General features: G+C 38.5%; 1 protein-coding gene across 5 annotated transcripts in view; it reads right to left on the bottom strand.

Moving 5' to 3' along the window:
* Nucleotides 1-18381, bottom strand: part of LOC109416146 (slit homolog 1 protein) — a 31561-nt gene extending 13180 nt beyond the window's left edge. Inside the window, exons 1-2 of one of the 5 annotated variants that reach the window (XM_062858655.1) lie at nt 18151-18381; nt 2171-2457 (exon numbers count right to left, since the gene is read on the bottom strand). In XM_062858655.1, the coding sequence (XP_062714639.1) occupies nt 2171-2457; nt 18151-18164 (301 nt within the window). In that variant the 5' untranslated portion in view covers nt 18165-18381. The remainder of the gene's footprint in view (nt 1-2170; nt 2458-18150) is intronic. The other 4 variants (XM_062858656.1, XM_062858657.1, XM_062858658.1 and 1 more) reach the window with 4 other exon arrangements.
* Nucleotides 18382-19680: the final 1299 nt, after the last annotated feature.

Genomic DNA, 19680 nt, shown 5'->3' with positions numbered 1-19680 from the left:
TATGGTGAACAGAACCCTTCTTACACTTATTAAAAATATTGTTGTATTATGCGTATTAAGCAAATTTATTTTGTGCGATTGGCCAAAAGTTCTAGAAAATATTGTGGATTTGACATCTAGTGAAATGGTTCCCAAAATAGCATAGACCATGGACTTACCAGTAATGCCAGATACCTCCAAGAATCTTATACGGAATGTTAAAAAAATAGCTTTCATATTCTGGAATATTGTATCTTTTGTTAACTGCCAAATAATCTTGAATCGATTAACAAATGGATAAAAAAAATCAGCAAGATGCACTTTGTCTAATATCTCTTAATCAGTCGAATAAATTAACTCCGAAGTACTTGGTATTCATGGTTATGGTGTTGAAAGGACAAAAATGATACATCTACTAAGTTAATCAGTTTTGGCATTAACTAGTTATTTTGGCTGTACAGTTCTTGCATTTTTCCCACAATATATAAATTTAATGCTTTCATTTAACATATTGTTAGTTTTCATAAAATTCCTGTGTATTTGTAATTTGTTAATTATAATTTTGTTGAAAACAATAACCTGCTAGAATACACTTTGTATGAGATCAGCATTATTTATTGAAAAATAATTTCCCATAGACTGGTCAAAAACAAATGCAAGATAACAAGTGAATATAATAAAAAAAATAATTTATTGAAATACTCTACGTAAGATATCTCAGTAATCAAATGTCGAATCGAAATAAAATTTCAGGGCCTTATAAAAGCATATTGTAGCTTTCATTTGGTGCTTAGAGAACCCAAATCGGTTGACAGACGGCTGAGATATTTATTATGGTACCCTTGGTCAAAAATCTCAAAAAGTTAACCTGTATTACTCCCAAGTACTCTTTGAAAGATATCTCGGTAACCAAATGTCCAATCCTAATGAAAATGTATAGGGTTCTACTAGAATGTTGTAGCTTTTATTTGGTGCCAGGATAACCGAAATCGGTTGACAGACGGCTAAGATATTTATTATGATACTTTTGGTCAAAAATCTCAAAAGGTTTAGTTGTATAAATTCGAAGTACTCTTCGAAAGATATCTCTGTAACCAAATGTCCAATCGAAATAAAATTTCTGGGCGATCTACTAGGATGCTGTAGCTTTCATTTGGTGCCAAGAGAACCCAAATCGATTGACAAACGGCCGAAATATTTATTATGATACACTTGGTGAAAAATCTTAAAAAGTTTAGAAATATGGCTCATAAGTACTCTTCGAGAGATATCTCGGTAACCAAACGTCCAATCGAAAAAAAATTCAATAGCGTTCTACTAGGATATAGTAGCTTTCATTTGCTTCCAAGAGAACTCAAATCGGTTGACAGACGGCTGAGAAACGTGCGTGACTTTTTTTTGTAACGCACATACACACACACACACACACAAACACACATACACACATACACACACACACACACATACAGACATTTGCTCAGTTCGTCGAGCTGAGTTCATTGGTATATGAGACTCGGCCCTCCGGGCCTCGGATCAAAAGTCGGTTTTTCGAGCGATATTTATACCCTTCTTATGGGTGTAAGAAGGGTAAAAATCAGTATCGCTAAGTCACCCACCAAATGAAAGCTAAGGGTCCCCTTTTTCATTTGAGGCTAAGAGCAAAATGTTCTATCTAGAACAAGTTTTATTTTTTTCTGATTTCTATTACAAATTTCCGAAAAATACATATTTGTTGAGTACTTTTTACCCAAAATTTGTATGGGAAAATTACTCCCGATAGAACATTTCGTTCTTAGCACCAAATGAAAGCAGAGGCCCTTAGCTTTCATTTGGTGGGCGACTTAGGGATACTGACATTTTTTTCTAATAGGTATTCTTCCACTATACACACCGTGTCTAAGTTAAATTTTGTTTAATAATAAAGATAATATAACTAATTAAATTTTAATGCTTTTTAGTAACTACGGTCTAATTAGATTTTTTTTTTCAGAGTAAAATATCCGACCATTTGCAACACGCCCAAGTCAGTTACGTTACATAATTTCAAGTGAAACAAGCATCGTGCGAATATGCCCAAAGCTAGCTGCGTGCGTAGGTTAAAGTTATTATACTACCAACGATTAACTACTGCCAGCTGTTTGGGGCTGAATGAGGAAGTAGAGAGATATTATAATGAATTGTTTGTAAATGCCTTGAGATGGTTCTCCCGATAGTACGCGCCGATTGACGGCGTTCTGCGTGGTAGTCACTTCGTTTGGGTAGGTATAATACACCACATCCGATCGGTCATTACCATACTGTGGTGCACTACTGTACGCATAATAGGAGTAGAGCGGCGAGTATGGGTTCGTTACTTTGGTTCGAGTTATTTCCACCAACTCGTCTCCCGCCCTGTAAACGGTTCTTTGCGTACCTAGAGTGCTGCACACGTTCACTAACACTATGCTCACTAACAGTGTCGTTTTAAACATCTTCGTTCTGAAAAAAAAATATAGATTAGACTAAGTAAAATAAGCACAGTGGCTGATGCATAGAAGGAATCCCGTTACATGTATACAAATTATATTTTAGGTGATCGTCGACACGTATTCCTACAAAAAAACGCCAACTTGTGAAGTAGATGGGTATAATGGGCCCAATCTCTCCAAATTTAATCATATGCAACTTTTCATGTAAAATGCCTGATTTAGATGAACTACCTTGATTTAAGTATTTGATCCATTTTAAGACAGAACATATTCATTTGACCGACATTGTCGCATGTCACAAGAGTTCTACAATAAACAAATTCTTCAACAACTTCAAACACTTTACCATCAATCAACACCTCCGCACTAACAGCACTTGCTGCCTGCTGTTCGGGCTCGAAAGAAGTTGATCATCAATATTAATTTCTATTCCCGATCAGCCTAGATAGCCGTGTAGTGGCGGTAGCAGTTCCTTCAACTGGCTAAGAATATCACTACGGATTGTCTGATCCGGTGGTAAGAGTTCACCAAACAGGCGACCCCTAATTCATGGTGTCATGCGGCTTAATGCGTACCGTGCCTAAGAATGGATGGTTAGGGGGGTCTAATAAAAACCTAACCGCTAACGGTGCCTGTGGAGTACCAGGGCACCCTCCACAGTATTTTGCCCTTACTGTGTTAAACGGAGCAATGAGGCAGTGGACCTTATTTTTCTCCTGTAAAAAGTAAAAAAAAATGAGTACCTTAAAAATTATCCAATCAAATCTTCACCACGCGAAGGATGCTTCAGCTGTGCTCAGCAGAAGATTTATTAGAGAACAGTTAGACGTGGGCTTAATTCAAGAGCCCTAGGTAAATAGTGGAAGGGTAGTGGGTTGCTCTTCGCAGAATTGTAGGATTTTATACGACGAAAGTCAGTCTAATCCAAGAACAGCCATTTTAGTAAGCAGGAGAACAAAATTTGTCCCAATTACTGAGTTTATTACAAGAGACATTGTTGCGATTAAAATGGAGGTCCCAACAATCCAGGGAAAAACTGAGGTATGAATTGCTTCTGCATATTTTCCTGGAGACGTTGATGATGTGCCTCCATCTTTGGTCGTAAGTTTTGTTAATTATTGCAAAAAATAAACGCTCAATTTGTAATAGGGTGCGATGTAAATGCCCATCATACCATATGGAGCAGTACAGATATTAATAAAAGAGGTGAGGATCTCCTGAATTACATTTCGTTTTATAACATAGACATATGCAATAGAGGGAATTCTCCAACTTTTGTTAATGCTATTCGACAGGAAGTTTTAGATCTTACGCTTTGTAGCTATATGCTATCAGATAAGATCGCGAACTGGCATGTTTCTGATGAGGAATCATTGTCAGATCACAAACATATCAGGTTCGATTATAAAGCCGGATCAAATTTAATTGAAAGCTATAGAAACCCAAAGAAAACTAACTGGGACCTCTACAGCTTTTATTTAATGAATGGAAATTCATATAAGGGTGAGCAGATCTTGTCTGTTCACAGTTGAAAAATGCCTCTGATGAGATTATTGATAAAATGATTTCATCATATCATGCTAGCTGCCCAATCCGACAGAGGTCATCCAACAGGGATGTCCCTTGGTGGAATGATAAGCTGGCAGATGTGAGGAAGAAATCTAGACGGTTGTTCAATAGAGCAAAAGTTACATCTGATTGGGTTCAGTATAAACAAGCCCTTACAGAATACAACAGAGAATTGAGACTAGCCAAACGGAAGGACTGGAGACGGGTATGTGAAGACATCAATAACGCTCCTACGGCTGCAAGGCTTCATTAAGTCCTTTCGAAAGACCATTCAAATGGTCTTGGAAGTCTTAAAAAGGAAGACGGCAGTTTTACTGTTGATTCTTCTGAAACATTGGAAGTGATGATGAGAACTCACTTCCCAGGATCGATTCCTTATTCGGATGAAGAACAGGACTCGGATAAGGCAAGACATGCGTGGTCGACCAATGCCTATCAAAAAGCTTGTGAAATCTTCACACCGTCGAGGGTCGAATGGGCATTGAGCTCCTTTCAACCTTTCAAATCTGCCGGGGAAGATGAAATTTTCCCAGCTTTACAACATGGAAAAGAGGCGATTTGTCCGCTCTTAACCGAAATATTCAGAGTCAGTATTACTTTAGCTTACATACCTAAGGCGTGGCGGAAGGTTCGTGTTGTTTTTATCCCAAAAGCTGGCAAACGGAGAAAATAGTGGATGACTTTGCCAAGTCTACCAGCTTAGTAGGAATGCCTCTAAGCTAATTTCAATTTGCTTATCAAACAGGCAAATCTACTATAACAGCGCTACAGTCGCTAGTTAGCAAAATTGAGAAACCGTTTCAAGCCAAGGAAATAGCCGTTGAATGTTACCATCAAATGGTTCCGAGAGGAGGGATTAAACGTAAACCCTTCAAAAACTGTAATTGTACCTTTTACTAGAAGGTTAAAAATAAATCTTACTGAACCTTCTTTAGATGGAGTTCAAGTTCAGTTCTCAGAAGAAGTTAAACATCTTGGGATAACTTTGGACAAAAGACTGAATTGGAATTCTCATTTAAACAATGTTTTAACCAAGGGTACCAATGCCCTTTGGGTGTGCAGCAAAGCCTTAGAAAAAACCTGGGGTCTTAGACCTAACATGATTCACTGGATCTATGCTGCAATTGGGGACTACGAAGGTGATGATTTTGTTTGCGGTTTTCTGTGAGAAAGTGAAGGAGGGAAGATTTTTTGCTTTTTTTTCACTCATACTCCCATAAGAAACCCCGTAGGAAGAAAGAGTGTTTCCCGGCTCATCAACCTTCGTAGTCCCCAATAGTCCGGCCTAAGATTACTTATGCTTCACTTGTTTGGTGGCCCAAAACAAATGAGGTAACCTGTCAAAAGAAGCTAAGTAAGCTACAAAGACTTTTTTTTCCTGTTCGGGTTTGTCACTGCGACCAGTTTTTAGATCTATTGTGACATTACCCGTATCCTTAGTGTAGTGCATGTCGCATTACTCAATTGCCATTGAGGGGCAATAAAGTATCGATTTTGATACAGTTTTTGTTTTGTTTTCTTAGAAAACAAAACAAGAGTACTGATATTGGCCATGCATCGGAAACCTAGCATCACCCTTGTTTACCGCTAAATTCTCCCCAGTAAAAAGAGCCGGGTTTTAACATTAGCAGCAATACCATTCCACCATTCTAATAATGGAACATGTGTTCAGTAGTAAGGATTCTAGTATGTTCCTTGCGTACTAGCACTTTCCAGTCTTCGAAGAGTTAGTACATACAAAGCTACAAAGACTTGCTTGTATATCTATGACAGGAGCAATGGAAAGCACTTCATCAGTTGCTTTGGATGCCCTTCTCAATTTACTGCCATTGCATCAATTTGTTAAACTACAGGCGGCAAAAAGTGCCCAGCAGTTTATACATTACAATAAAGTTCTAGACGGGGATCTTGCTGGACATTTGAGGATCATCAAAGACTTCAAATTAAACATGGACGTAAAAACAGTAGAAGATTGGATGATAACGAAGACCAACTATGATGTTCCCTTCAAAGTGGTGAAACCATGTCGCTATGTGTGGGATGCTGGTGGGCCAAGTTTACGTCCAGGTTCTATTGTATTTTATACTGATGGGTCCAAGATGGGGGAAAATACTGGAGCTGGTGTTTTTGGCCCCGGTATCAGTAAAGCTATACACACTAAGATCAGCTCGGTATTTTTCCCATCTTTTTACTGAGTTCTCAACAGCAGATTTAACTCGGTACGCTCGGTTGTTTATTTTGCGGATATTCTGTGAATGAGTTACCGAGCTCAGCTAAGGAACTGTCAAAAGTTACTGAAGCACGGTAAATATCGTTACTGGTGAACGGTAAATACGATTACCGAGTGTACCGAGATAATACTGCTGTTGAAAACTCAGTAAAAAGATGAAAAAATTACTGAATTCAGTGAAAAAATTACTGAGCTGGAACATCTGAATCTTAGTGTGTACCAATGGGATGCAGTCCCACTGTATTTCAAGCGGAAGTTCAAGCCATTCTAGAGTGTGCCAACATTTGTCTGAAAAGACATTATAGGTTTGCCAAGATCTGTATTTTTTAGGACAGTCAGGCGGTTCTAAATGCGCTAAAAGCTTTCACGTGTCAATCAAAGCTAGTGTGGGAATGCATTGTTTCTCTGAACTGCCCATATTCGCATAGTCGATGTAAGCGCCAGTGTACTTTTCAACATACTTTTGGAATTTTCACAATGAATGAATATTAAGTCCAAGATTTTTTCCGCGTTAACATCTAACTAAGGGTTAGACCTTGTGATCTTTTGAATAAAACTGGTCACAAATATGCACACGCGTTAGATATTAGCTTTTGTACGGTGGCATTGCTAATGGTGGTTACATCGACTATGCGAATATGGGCAGTGAAGCAATTGCCCAGTAGGAACGAGGTAACATTATACTGGGTGCCCGGTCATTGTGGAATTCTGGGAAATGAAAACGCCGACAATTTAGCTAGACAGGGTGCGGCATCAAGCTTTGTAGGCCCTGAACCTTTCTGTGGAGTTCCTGAGTGTGCTCTTCGGATGAAACTAAAAATTTGGGAAATGTCCACAGTAGAACTAATTGGAATGCCACGGATACATCCAAGCAAGCAAAAAGGTTCATAAAACCCAGTGCAGAAAAAGCCAGGTCCATACTGAATCTAAACAAAAGAGATCTTAGGGTAATTACTGGTCTGATGACTGGCCACTGCCCGAGTAAATATCATCTAAGTAAGATTGGAAAAATCCAATCCTCCGAGTGTCGGAAAACGAAACTGCCGAGCATTTACTCAGCAACTGCGGAGTGCTGTACCATAACAGTTTGGCGATATTTGGTAAAGGGTTTCTAGAGCCCTTGGAAATTTGGAGAAGTAATCCCAACAGGGTAATAAACTTTATAAAACGAGTTGTGCCTAGTTGGGATCAGGTGTTACGTCAACCATTGTCCATCACAGCTCAATTGTGACAGGATACTTGACTAGCACCAAATTAAATATGGGTCATACCACAATATTCCTAAAGAATGGACGCAGTGGTTGAAAGGCTCTACAGATGAGAAAAAAACAGCACTTGGTCTGTCTAATCGATCATGTACTTTATTGTCAAGCTCAAGGTAGGGTAAAAAATATAATTTGGACATGTATGTAATTTGGACAGGCACGGTGATGTTTGGCTTCTTCCGAAGAGCTAAAAAAAAGTAGATACTGGATTAATTGAACCCTATTCTGATGATTTACGTTAAAAATACGCTTAACAATTGAAAATTTACTTCAAAGTTATTTATCGAAAATGTAAACTGTGCCACTAAAACCCCTCAAATGCGCAGGTATGCAAGAGAACATACACTTTACCGTCACATACAATATGCACCTCAAAATCATTGAATTAATAATTGTAAGACATTTGAAAGCCTTATTGCAATGAGAAATGTTCAATGAAGAAGCATTAGGCAGCCAATCTCTTAACCTGAATAGGTGGTGTCCAAAATATATTACAGCTTTTCTACAGTTAACATATTTTGGTCATTTGAAAAACTACATGGAGATGCCGTGAGATTGCATACTTGGAAGCGTTTTCTGTGGGTCTGGCGGTATTTCCTCGATTTTAACAAAAACTGCAATAATTACCAAAATAAATGCCTGCTAATCGAAGAAATTTGATTATTTACAAAAAAATATTTATTAATTCATACCACTTCCATGATTTAACAGTATTCATGACTAAACATTGAGTTAATAGCCCTGTCCAAATTATATATAGGCTCAGTGTACCAGTTATGGCTATAGTACCTCAAATTCGCCATAGTTGATTTTCAACCTGTAAAGATACAAATGAACAAGAAAAAATCGTGAACAACAGATCACGGTCACAAAAAGATGATTGCAGTCATTCAAACTTCACAATTTGCTCAAATTATGGTAGAAATAAATCATTTTCCTTAACTTTTCGGCCTCCTTGCACCCTATTTCGCCATAGTGTACCAGTTATGGCAAACCCCATAAGAAATGCATGTAGATAGTGCGAAGTGGAACCCAAATTAACAAATGTGTCCATAACTGGTACAGGGTTCCTATCATTGGCACACGCCGTAATAAATACTAAAAGTAGTTTTGGCTCCGTTTCTATATTTTTCCTGTATAGTTTGAAAACTAATCAATCATTTGACTTATTGTTTGCATTCGTCGGTCTTCTTCTTATTTTTGTAGAAATAGTTTTTCTTAGGTGGTGCGATAACTGGTACAGGCACCCTATACCTGAGGGTGTCTAAAACATATATTCGGTGTCAAAAATGCAATTCTAACAGGCGATTCAAAATTGTGATTTTCTCAGCATAAAATGTTTCCGTTAAGGTTTTAGACACCAGGAATGCAAAGTACAGTCATATTATATGCGTATAAGTAACTTTGCAAAATATTCAATTGATTTCTAAGAAATTTAAGGGACAATGTTCCCAGCGTTGTCCTCAGCCTCTTAAAAAAATCATAAGCCTCCTCCACTGCCCTATGATCGATGCCGACAATAAATATCTTTTACAAAACCGAAGATTTTGTGCGACCGTGTTATGGTAGCGCCACACTAGAGTCAGTCTAGTTAGAGTCTGGCGGACTGTCACTTTCGATCGGAGCCAATCGAGCATGACGTCACGGTGTAGCATTTATCGGTGAGGACACCATGACGTCATGCTCGATTGGCTCCGGTCGAAAGTGACAGTCCGCCAGACTCTAATTATAGGGACTCTACGCCACACCAACTGATGGCTTCTTTGAGTAGCATTGTTGAACAGAAAACTTCGTTTTCATGCTGCGCTATGTTGCAGCGTAGGTTGTGTAGCTTTTGGATTATGGATTTACCACACCGAACACTACATTTTGATCCATCGAGCGATAATGCGCGTATCAGCCTAATCAGTTTCACTGAAAAACCATGTTCTGACGATATCTGCAAAGCTCATATGTTTTCATTGAATCGTACCCCGTACCTACGCTACTTTAAAAATCAATGAAAAATCAGTCTGCAAAATTGTATTCCCGATTTTTTTCTAGAATGATCCGTCATTGATCGGCCATCATGAAAACCAGCCTGGCCCTATTATCGCCTACTAAGGACTCCTCAGTCTATTGAATAGGACACGTGAGAATATCTTTTATGTCGAATGTAATTTAGCACACTCCACTCTGTGCCTTTTCCAGCCAGCTAGTGGGCTAGCATATATTTCGATAGATGTAGCTGCTCGTTGAAGTTTTAAGAAGTTTAACTGAAATCTCATCCTTCACAGCAGCCTTTTCGTTTTTTTTTCTTCAGCTGCTTAAGGGCCTTAAGGGCACAGCCAGAGTGGGCGCGGCGCGAAAATTTGCACGCAAAGGAATAACAAACAATAATAAGGAGCTGTCAAATTGTATATGAGAAATCCGCGTCGCGTGATGCATCCACTCTGGCTGTGCCAAGCGGACGGCAACCTATTTATTCACTATGGAGTTTGACAGGTTGAATTGTGCCTCCTTACGTGGAGCATAAATTTATGCTCCAGCCAAAATATTCACCAACACAGTCGTGAAATTGGGATGTTTACTGTAACAAAACTTTTTGAACCTCCCTCGCTAAACGTACCGTACGATCATTTTGCTTGACGATAGGCCAGTGTAGGCCTGAACCGTCGCTTGTCCGGTCGCCTTTCGTATTCGCACTTTTTCCATAAATTATTATTGTACCTTTACTGAGAAATAAATCTGTTACAAATCACTCTTTTCGTTACATTACCTTTTTACGAGGGATATTGGTGCAAAACGCTTGCATCACATTAGATCTCATAAAAGTGTTGATCATGATTCATGAAAAAGCGGCATATTTGATAATTTTCAGTTTGAGAGTGTCAATGTTTAGGTAAAGTTCCTAAAGGGAGTGGTAATTGTTTGTGAAAAGACACACAACACCTCCTTTCGCAAACATTGTTCGCCAAAGTGCGATCGCTCCTGTACCGCTCTCTGTTGATCCGAGTACTGGTAAACAGCTTTCAACTTCTGTCGGCTTTCATAACACGTTTGCACTCCTCGTCCAATCAAACCTCATATTGTCGGGCCGCCACCAAACCGGACTTCGCACAATCAAGTTGCGACGCGACTCAACTCGCGACGTTTTTCAATCATGATAAAAGTAGTGCGCATCCTTCCCGTTGTTGTCAGCAACACAGCGCACTAGATGCGAAACAGATGCGACATTTGTGGTCCAAGGAAATGCCAATTTTTGATTGAATGTCTGTCCTGATTCCAACAGGATAGACAATATCTTACGCTGATATTGTTTTATGTATTGTGCCTTGCAAGATAAATCCGCGAAACGCGTTAGTCTTCTTCTTTTCCATCAAGCTGCAAAAATATGACCGCACCACTATGAGCGACCTGATGGTCAGAAATTCAACATGCGGCGCTTATATCAAATCCACATGAGGCTGCGGCGATATGGCCGCGAGGAGATGCACGCGATACAGACGCAATGTGGAAATGGGAAAGATGAAGCCGCATCCCCCTGCAGCATCACTAAATAACATCCCGATTATTAAACACAAAGCTGACGAGGTGATGTGTATGCATATAAGTGAATCAATGTCGCGATAAATATTATTACGATTTCTGGCCACCTGAGTTGCCATTGTGTTAACTTTTGTTTTGATATGAACGGCCTGAAGGCTGCTGCGATGCTGCTGGGTGGGTGACAGTATCTGTTCGATTTTGACATTGCGTCTGTATCGCGGGAATCTCCTCGCGGGCATATCGCCGCCGCCAAATGTGGATTTATTATGAGCGCCGCAATATAAACTGTTGACATCAGCTTGTCTCTCCTATCATCCCGTCGAGAATCTGGTGGCATGTACTGTGAAACACCCTTCGGACTGACAACCACGGGATTTTTAAACACATGTTTCTGTAGCTTCTTGAAGTCGTAACGCTGGATAATCGTGCTCTAATTTGTGCGACTACGATACGAGTCAATGCTTGGACCACTGTTGGTGTAAGGTGCCGGCCAGAGTGGACGCGTCACGCGGCGCGACGCGGTGCAATGCGGCATTTGACAGGTCGCGCGTCGACGCGCGGCAGAACTCCGTTCATTGGAATACAGGGAAAACAATCATAACATGCCAGAGTGCGCGCGGAACGATGCGAAGCGGAAAGCGTTTAGCCGCGCGACGCACGACAAAACAGTGCATGCACTGTTTTTGATGCGGAAGTCACGCGGTTCGCGTGGAGAATTTTGTATTTTTGTGTGGATTTTGTCCGTTTTTACAAAATCATGGCGCTAATTTTACGAAATTGGTTTTCAAATGTATTCAAATGTGAATATAAAATATATTAACATAAATAATATCACATGTTTATTATCCGGTGGCGTCTCGTAACCTCACTTTTCACCTATTTTGCGAATCAAAATCAGTAATTCCTTCAAATTTATGACTAAAGACTAAAGACGGAAATAATCGAAATCTCTGTCATTCTACATCCATTACAAGCAGAGCTTTCACATTACCCCTACCCATGTTTCATGCACAAAAACGGTTGGCACCCTCTCGTTTATTTTACTTTCTCAAAGTATTCTACTAGGGCTGTAAGCTTAAAAAATAGTTTCAAAATAAAAATATACTATTTTTGAGCTAACAAACTTGTTTCATTGCATTGCTGTTTAAAAATAAACGAAGGGGTGCCATTTTTTACGTATACAACCCTGTGGTAGCTCTGACTACAAGCTCAGTTGTTCATAAAATTTCAAAATTTGTACCTATAGGACGGGTAGATTTAAGTTTAGGGAATCACCATTATCCCAAATGTATACCTCTTCTGAATCATCTGAAATAAATAGCAGTTGAAGGTAAATTTAGATAAATGTTTCATTTTTAATTTTAGGTTGAGCACAATAATTACATATCTCCTGGAAATCTTTCACCAGATAACTCTAGAAAACTGTTGAAATGCTATGGCTTTTAAACCGATAGAGAGGAGACAGCTCGCTTTGATTGTGTGCTACTGGTTGTCAAGGCGAACCTGTCACAAACTGTCTCTGCAACCAGAGTTACAAATTATACATTGATGGTGTGAAGTGATCCAATATCTAAAAAATCTTATCAAAACTTCTCACCGTTTGTTGTAATTTGAAAGATAAAATAATTATGGTGAGTTTAATAAAATAATCTATATAAATAAAATAGTTATGGTCAGTATTTATGTGCAAAGGTGGTGGAAATTATGAAAACTTTTCAGTTTGCTTTACGAACAGACGCTTTGCACCGCGTTCACTGTGGCTATCAAGCCGCGTTGGAAGCCGCGTCAAAAACGCGCCGCACCGCATCGCGTCGCGTGACGCGTCCACTCTGGCCGCAGCCTAAGACTTCACATTTATTGCTGACTGCACCCCAAATTGCACTGACATAATAGTGATTGCAGCGCAGGAACACGTCGGATCGAGTTGAGGTCTGCACTTTTATCACACTTTTTAGGCGTACCAAAAAAAGTGTGATAATCCAATTTGGGATGTTGTCTGCAATAATATTATGTCGCCCGTCAACCAGCGCGTGGTCCCATGGGAGCAAGTGTCACCAGTCACCACTCTGGTGTCGCCGATATTCTTACATGTGAAGCAGATAGTTACTACTGATTTCCATTCGTCCAGCAACAGCAAACGGCACAAGCCGCAGACCATTATTGTTGGTAACGGTATACAGGGTTTCCGTTCCAATGGCAGATCGATAACAATTTTCTCTACCAATGGACTTATCCACCGATGAACCAAATTCATCGTGGTCCGAGAATTTTGACACTAGAGCGGGGTCTGTTCCAATCAGAATCGTCCAATTCTAATTGGAACGGCCCCGCTTTAGTGTCAAAATTCTCGGACCGCGATGAATTCGGTTCATCGGTGGATAAGTCCATCTGCGTATGGACTTATCCACCGATGAACCGAATTCATCGCGGTCCGAGAATTTTGACACTAGAGCGGGGCCATTCCCAATCAGAATCGTTAAATTCTGATTGGAAATCGTTCAATTCTGATTGGAACGGCCCCGCTCTAGTGTCAAAATTCTCAAACCGCGATGAATTCGGTTCATCGATGGATAAATCCATTTGCATCTCCGATGACTATCTTTACACCTTGTTTTGGGCAATCACCGTTGGCCTTTTGAATGCTCTAATAGCACTCATCCTTTAAGTCTTCAAGTCAAGAATTCCAATTGGAACTCTTCGTGTCTTTGCATATATACAACTTCCCCTTTAGTGAAGAAAATATTGCGCATTTAGTTCACCACTTGACTATACGCACTCAGTCTTCATATGTGCGAAAACGTTAATAAAAGTGCGCGATTGCATTAAATCCAGTTGATGTTTTGGGCGCACTATTTCCTTAATTTATGCTGAATAAGTGCTCTGAACACCCCGAGTTGATTTGTCGCAATCGCGCACTTTTATAGTTTTCGCACTCTTGACAACTCGTGCGATAGTCCAGTGGTGAACTAAATGCGCTATACTGCACAGGATAATCAAAAAAGAAAATCTATGAAAAGGTATAGATGTAGATCATTGCAACTACGCGCGTGTAATACATACTAAACGCGAGATTCACTTATAATCTGAATTCACTTATAATATGAAATCACCACTTCGGATAAACACCACTGAAATCCCACGGTAGTCAACCCACTCAGTTTGTGTTTCGACAATGTGACCTTGCGTATCCAGTTTTGCTAGCAAATTGATGTCTGTCAATCCATGCTATCCAAATCTTTCGAAAGTGCTACGTTAGCGCGTGGGCGTATGATTTAAGTTGATGCTTAGCTTCACGAAATAAAAAAAACTGAATTATCTCCTACTTCAATTATTGTACGTAATTGAAGCTAGTTGGTAACATACATTTCAGCATCATAGTTCTTGTTTTATACAACTCATCTGAGTATCATTACTGATGGCCCAAACTTCCCAAATGGAGGAAACGTCGCAGTTTTCCAAGTACTTACCGTGGAGAATGAGGTTGTCAATCAAACAATTGCAACAAATCCTCGCGATGAATTATATATTTGTATCTCATCTAAAACTCTTATGAACATATATCACATGTTTTGCAATACAGTTACAAAACTAAATATCGTAATTTCTGGTGAAACTGATCAATATGGTGAAATTAATCGACTCATTGACAATGAGTTGTCCCATTTTTGGCTGAAACTGAGTAAGAAAACCAAAGGATTTTTCGATTTCTGCGTAAGACCAACTCAGCCACTGAGTAGAAATTTTGCCCGGTGTATTAATTGATGAGCTTACGTGTTTTACAGACAATTGGTCACATATTTCTATCTTCTTCTTCTGTATGGCTCTACGTTCCCACTGAAACTTGGCCTGCCTCTCTCTACCTTACGTGTTTTTTTCTACAGTTACTAATTGGAGGGCTTTCTTTGCCAGCCATTGCATGAATTAGTATATTGTGATGCAAACACAATGATACGTTATGCCCAGGGAGTCGAGAAAGTTTTTCCGACCGGGACGGGAATCGAACCCGCCGTCTCTGGATTGGCGATTCATTGCACATATTTCTATATGACATTCAAAATTTTCCGAAACTGCGATTTAGCGAACTTCAAAGACACTTTCAACCTTTTTTTACCGTAGCAGTATCTCACATATAATAAATATTGAAATGAATGTTTTTAGCTGCCGAATACTCGTTAAATTCGGTTTCGTCATCAAAAATTCTATAAATATTGAAATTAATGCAAAATTGTTGATTTCAAATGATATTTATTGCAATAAAATTATTTGCAGAATTTCCAACCTCGTTGACTGACAAAAACCGTGGTCGTACTTGTTTTGAAGCATTTGGTTTGGAAATGATTGGTTGCGCCCCCGTATACCACATTGCAAATGAAATTTGCGGTCTTCGGCAAAGTTTTTTGCCATATCCTGAACTATACTTAAACGTCATTTGTTACATAGTTTTAAAAAAAATCAACTCATGAAAAAATGCAATAAATAGGTTTTTCCATACCATGCAAATACATGTTACAAATTTACACAATTTTCAATCATAATGCGGAATACGGGGGCGCAACCAATCGCTCCCAAATTTTGCACAGTTGTTTTGGACGCTAAAAGAAATCGAAAAAAAAAACATTTTTCTAAAAAATCGACCTTGTTAACTCAGTATAATACTTATTCTCAAAAGAGGATTCAAGGTTTAAAACCGTTGTTACGAATGAGCATGCCAATGATCTTTTTCAATTCACAAGAAACCATATAATTATAAAATATACGTTGTTTGTAATAAGCTGGCTACATGGTGTGCCAGAATGTATTTACAAATAAAAATGTCCACCAAATTGGCACCCACCATATTTTTATAATTATAGGTTGTCCCAGAAAGTATGGGCACAACTTTGTATAGCAAAAATACAAACATTTTCTTAACAAACAACAATTTTTATTTTTTTGTGTTTTTATTCAAAGTATTTTCATTGATACCTGTTAAGAGTTTGTACATTAAAAAGGGTTTTTATTTGTACATTAATCGACTTTTCTATTCCTAGACATTCGATTTTTAAAACATGTTTTAACGAGAATAAAAATAATTCAGTCTACACTTAATTAAATTGTACTTTTCTGCATGCTGTAATATATATTCAGATGCTTATTTGAAACTATTGAAAAATTGGGTTTTCAAAAATATCGATTTTGATGATTAAATTCATTGTTTAGGTTCAAAAGTATATGTTTTCAATTCAAAGTAAGAATTGTATAATAGAAACGCATGAAAAAATACAAAAAATACGAAAACAATTTATCAAACGATATCACATACACTACCCGTCATAAGTACGGACTCACAAAAAGTATTGCAACAATATTGCATCACCCTGACTCACCTCGATATCTCCAAAATCTGAGGACTTACAAAGATGCTGTCTTCAGGAAAGTTATTCAGAAGACCAAAAGCAACAACTTTTCTGAAGGCGGCATTTTTGTAGGTTTTCTGGTTTTAGAGATATCGAGGTGAGTCAGGGTGATGCAATATTGTTGCAATACTTTTTGTGAGTCCGTACTTATGACGGGTAGTGTATGTTCTTGAGAGATATAGCAATTCGTGCAGGAGCTTCAAAAGGTCTTTTAGGGAAAGTTCTCGCACTCCAATGAAGTTTCAACGAAATGTAATTTTTAATAATAAGCATTCGATGATAATATATTAAGGCAGGACATGTGTGAAAATAAACTTTGCTTATGCATCCATTCCCAAATGGCAGAGCTGCAAAGTTGGGCCCATACTTTCTGGGACACCCTATATTTTACAATCGTCTTAAACCCTCCAGCCAGTGTAATTATCAAAGCCATCAACAGAATGGTTTCAAGTTTATCGCAAATATGCTCAACAATCACGTATGTTCAATACCAATTGCCAAAGGTGTTCTTATGACGTATACGGGCTTGATATTCGCATATAAGTAATTGAATTGTAGGTAAAATATTACCGTAACTTATGATTCCTTCAACGAAATGTTGTCAAACTTTAAGAAACTATGCTGAATATCATACATTTTGATTAGTATACTTTATTAAAAAAAAATAAATGGTTATAGAACCACGGTAGGCGCATATTTACTCACATAAGGAAATCTTATGGAAATAACGCAAAATGTTCAAATGACAAAAACTTCAACTTCTCTCGATGAAACATTTTCAAATTTTTAAAGTAGACTGTATAATTAGTATATATTTCGTATAGTATATATCTGAGTATATAATTGGCACACCGTGACAATTCTTTGATTTGGTAATGGAAAGTCGGCCGTAGTAGTACTGAAACGGCGCGGCAAGTTTAAAACAAATTTTATAGTACGGAGTTGCCAAAATAACAATTAGTGTCTGCAGCGAAACCATATAACTTGACTCAATTGTTTTCTGAGTAGGGAATCCGTTTCCATTTTAAACACAATGCTTTTATTTTGTCCTATCCTTAAAGACAGACTTGTTAGAATCCCAAAATGGCCGCCACAATGGCCGACTTTGGCACCTACTCTCGATTTCGAAAGCACAAATCTCTTCGTAAACAAAACTAGAGCTCTTATTTTAAGCTTATTACAAGTGAGCAAGAACAGGATAATAAAATGCCTTGTTGGTTGAAGCTTGCTTCTTGAAATTTGTGCGTCTGAAGTTCTGATGGACTGTTGAAGTGGGATTTCAAGACGTTTGTCCTTAAACATCAAGTATAAGCGCTCATTTAGTTAATCACTTCTATTTAGTTACAATCCCAGCTAATGTACGACTAATGCCTTCCAGGTTGCATTAACGGTATGAATTTTTCTCAGGTTCAGGCCTTTTATGGCTCCGCAACATATGGACTCCGCCTAAACTGCAGCCAATTTCTGTGATTCTAAACTTGATGATTAAATTTCACACGTCAATGATTCAACTATTTTGTCAAACAGCAAAAGATTATACATCAAAAGATGCTTCCTTTTTCCACTATCATCACGCATATCTCATTTTCAGTAGCATTCATGTATTACATATATCAGATTCTTCTATCATCAGCCACCATTCACTAGTATTCCATGCTTTTCTCCGAACTTTCCCGCTTCTTTTTTTTTATTGCGTCCCATTGTGATTGGCTTACACTGCAAAACTCATGCTTGCTACCTTATTGCAATACACCGACAGCTTAAAATCACAGATCTCGATACCGGAACTATAGCCGCGTTTGCTGACTTCGTATTTATTACATTCGATGCTATTGAATTCGCGTCTCTTCGCTTACTAAACCGACGGAAAACATTGGAGTTTAATTTATATCGCGGCCTGCGGATCCGCTAAAGTTTGATCTTTTATTTCCTCCAGATTCCGTATATATTCAAAACCTCCAGTCCTCGTTGGTGTTCAAAATACGAGCGAATCTCGAGCAAAATATTCCAAGAAGCAAGCACGGTCCTATATAACAGCAAAAAAGTATTTAGTGTGGCGGGTGCGCGAACCCATGCGCTGAACCCATACGCGTGTATTCCGCCCTCGCGTTTAAGTTTGGCGCGCTCGCGCTATAATTCCGAGAGTATTTATTCATAATATCGATGGACAAGCAGATGAAAAAAAATAGTCGCTGCTAGATGTGAAGAATCGATCAACGACGCGGTAGGTGTTGTTAACCTGAACTTTACAATTATTGTGTTAAATGAACATATACCCGTCAGCTACAATATGTACAGTAATTAAGTATAGTATCACCGTCTGAATGTGTTTGCTACCTTATTTGCGTACAGTTTCAAATAGATGTACGACCGTTAAAACGTAAACAAGCGTGGGATGCTATAGTTACAATAAGCAGCATACATTAAGCATATTTGTAATAATACCTACAGGGGATAGGAACGAAATGATTTCATTGAACTTGAATCCATTGTGCTCTGGTTTTGATTGATCTCTTTAAATGAAACAATAAAACTTTTTATTTTATTTACCGCCATGCGGTATCCATTCCGTTCGCCTGGATATATAGACAGATTGGAATAATAAGAAGATTTTGTTGACATACCACACGATTGCTTGTTGTGTCAAGGATATTACGATGGGAGTGGCACAATTTGCCTTAATAATTAATATCTGTGGAAACGTTCAGAAAACTTCAAGGTCAGCCCTCCTTATTGATTTTCGACAAAATTGAGATCAACATATTTGAACAAATGCTGCACAAAGTGTTATCAATTAATCCAAATATACTTTTAAGTTGAAACTTCAACTTATTGGATGCAGTGGCTTTATTTCCTCAACAGGAGAGGAAAAAAAATAAAAATAAAATACTTAGGGGGGTTAGGGGCATAATGTACACTAGTATGGGACAAACATCAAATTCTCGCTCCAGTCGACTTTTTCGATTCCATTCAGGTCCCATATGAACTGTACAAAATTTCAGCGCAATCGGTGAAACTATAATTTAGCGCAAGCGGTTCAAAGTTTTCATAGGATTTACTATGGGAAAAGTTACACTTTCAGATAAAAAATCCCAGAGGTCGTCCCTTGTCTCCTTAATTCAAATCGATCAATGCTTCTTGTAGAAAAATCATTTATGAAACTTTCTTTCGAAGACCACAAAACGATTGGATGATTGTGGAAAAAGTTATTGATTTATTACCGATTAGTGATCCAACGAACGGCT

The sequence above is a fragment of the Aedes albopictus genome, chromosome 3 (assembly GCF_035046485.1).
Source record: "Aedes albopictus strain Foshan chromosome 3, AalbF5, whole genome shotgun sequence".
NCBI lineage: Eukaryota > Metazoa > Arthropoda > Insecta > Diptera > Culicidae > Aedes > Aedes albopictus.
This window is presented reverse-complemented; position numbering and strand designations above follow the sequence as displayed.